At 48.0% G+C, this 639-nt stretch overlaps 1 protein-coding gene across 1 annotated transcript in view; it reads left to right on the forward strand.

Moving 5' to 3' along the window:
- POMT1 (protein-O-mannosyltransferase 1) overlaps positions 1–639 on the forward strand; it is a 50,317-nt gene that overhangs the window by 11,290 nt on the left and 38,388 nt on the right. Inside the window, 1 exon segment of the mRNA XM_015409629.1 lies at positions 14–125. Within this exon segment, the coding sequence (XP_015265115.1) occupies positions 14–125 (112 nt within the window).

Consider the following 639-nt stretch of genomic DNA (forward strand, 5'->3'; position numbering starts at 1 on the left):
CTTTCCCTAACAGAGAACTCCCTGATCACTCAGTCCAGGCTGATGCTGCTGGAGTCCGTCTTGATCTTTTTCATCTTGCTGGGCGTTCTGTCCTACTTGAAGTTCTATAACTTGCAGAGGCAGAGGTAAAAATTCCTTTAAAGGTAATCTATGAATAAGGAGCTGCGGTGGCTCAAGTGGTTAAGACGCTGAACTGCAGGCTGTGGAAGGCCGGTAGTTTAGCAGTTCGAGACCCGAGTGTGCCGCATGACGGAGTGAGCTCCCGTCTAGTTCCAGCTCCTGCCAACCTAGCAGTTCGAAAGCAAGGAATTGCAAGTAGATAAATAACTAACTCAGCTTAGAGGGAACACTGATTACTGGCACAGAGTGTTCCAGGTTTTATGCATATGCACACGATGCCACACTACACTAGAAGAATCACATTTTTAAATCGGTTTTTAAATTACTGAAGCAGCTGGCATGGGTCACACCACACTTGATGCTAATCCAGCTCACCTTTCACAAAAGAGGCAGAGGCGGAAGAGGTGGAGGAGGAGGAAGAGGAAGAGGAGGAAGAAAAAGAGACTGGATTCATACCCTGCCCTTCACTCAGAGCAGCTTACAATCTCCTTTCCCTTCCTCTCCCCGCTACAGACACCC

This window comes from Gekko japonicus, unplaced genomic scaffold (assembly GCF_001447785.1).
Source record: "Gekko japonicus isolate JY-2015 unplaced genomic scaffold, Gekko_japonicus_V1.1 scaffold2764, whole genome shotgun sequence".
Taxonomy (NCBI): domain Eukaryota; kingdom Metazoa; phylum Chordata; class Lepidosauria; order Squamata; family Gekkonidae; genus Gekko; species Gekko japonicus.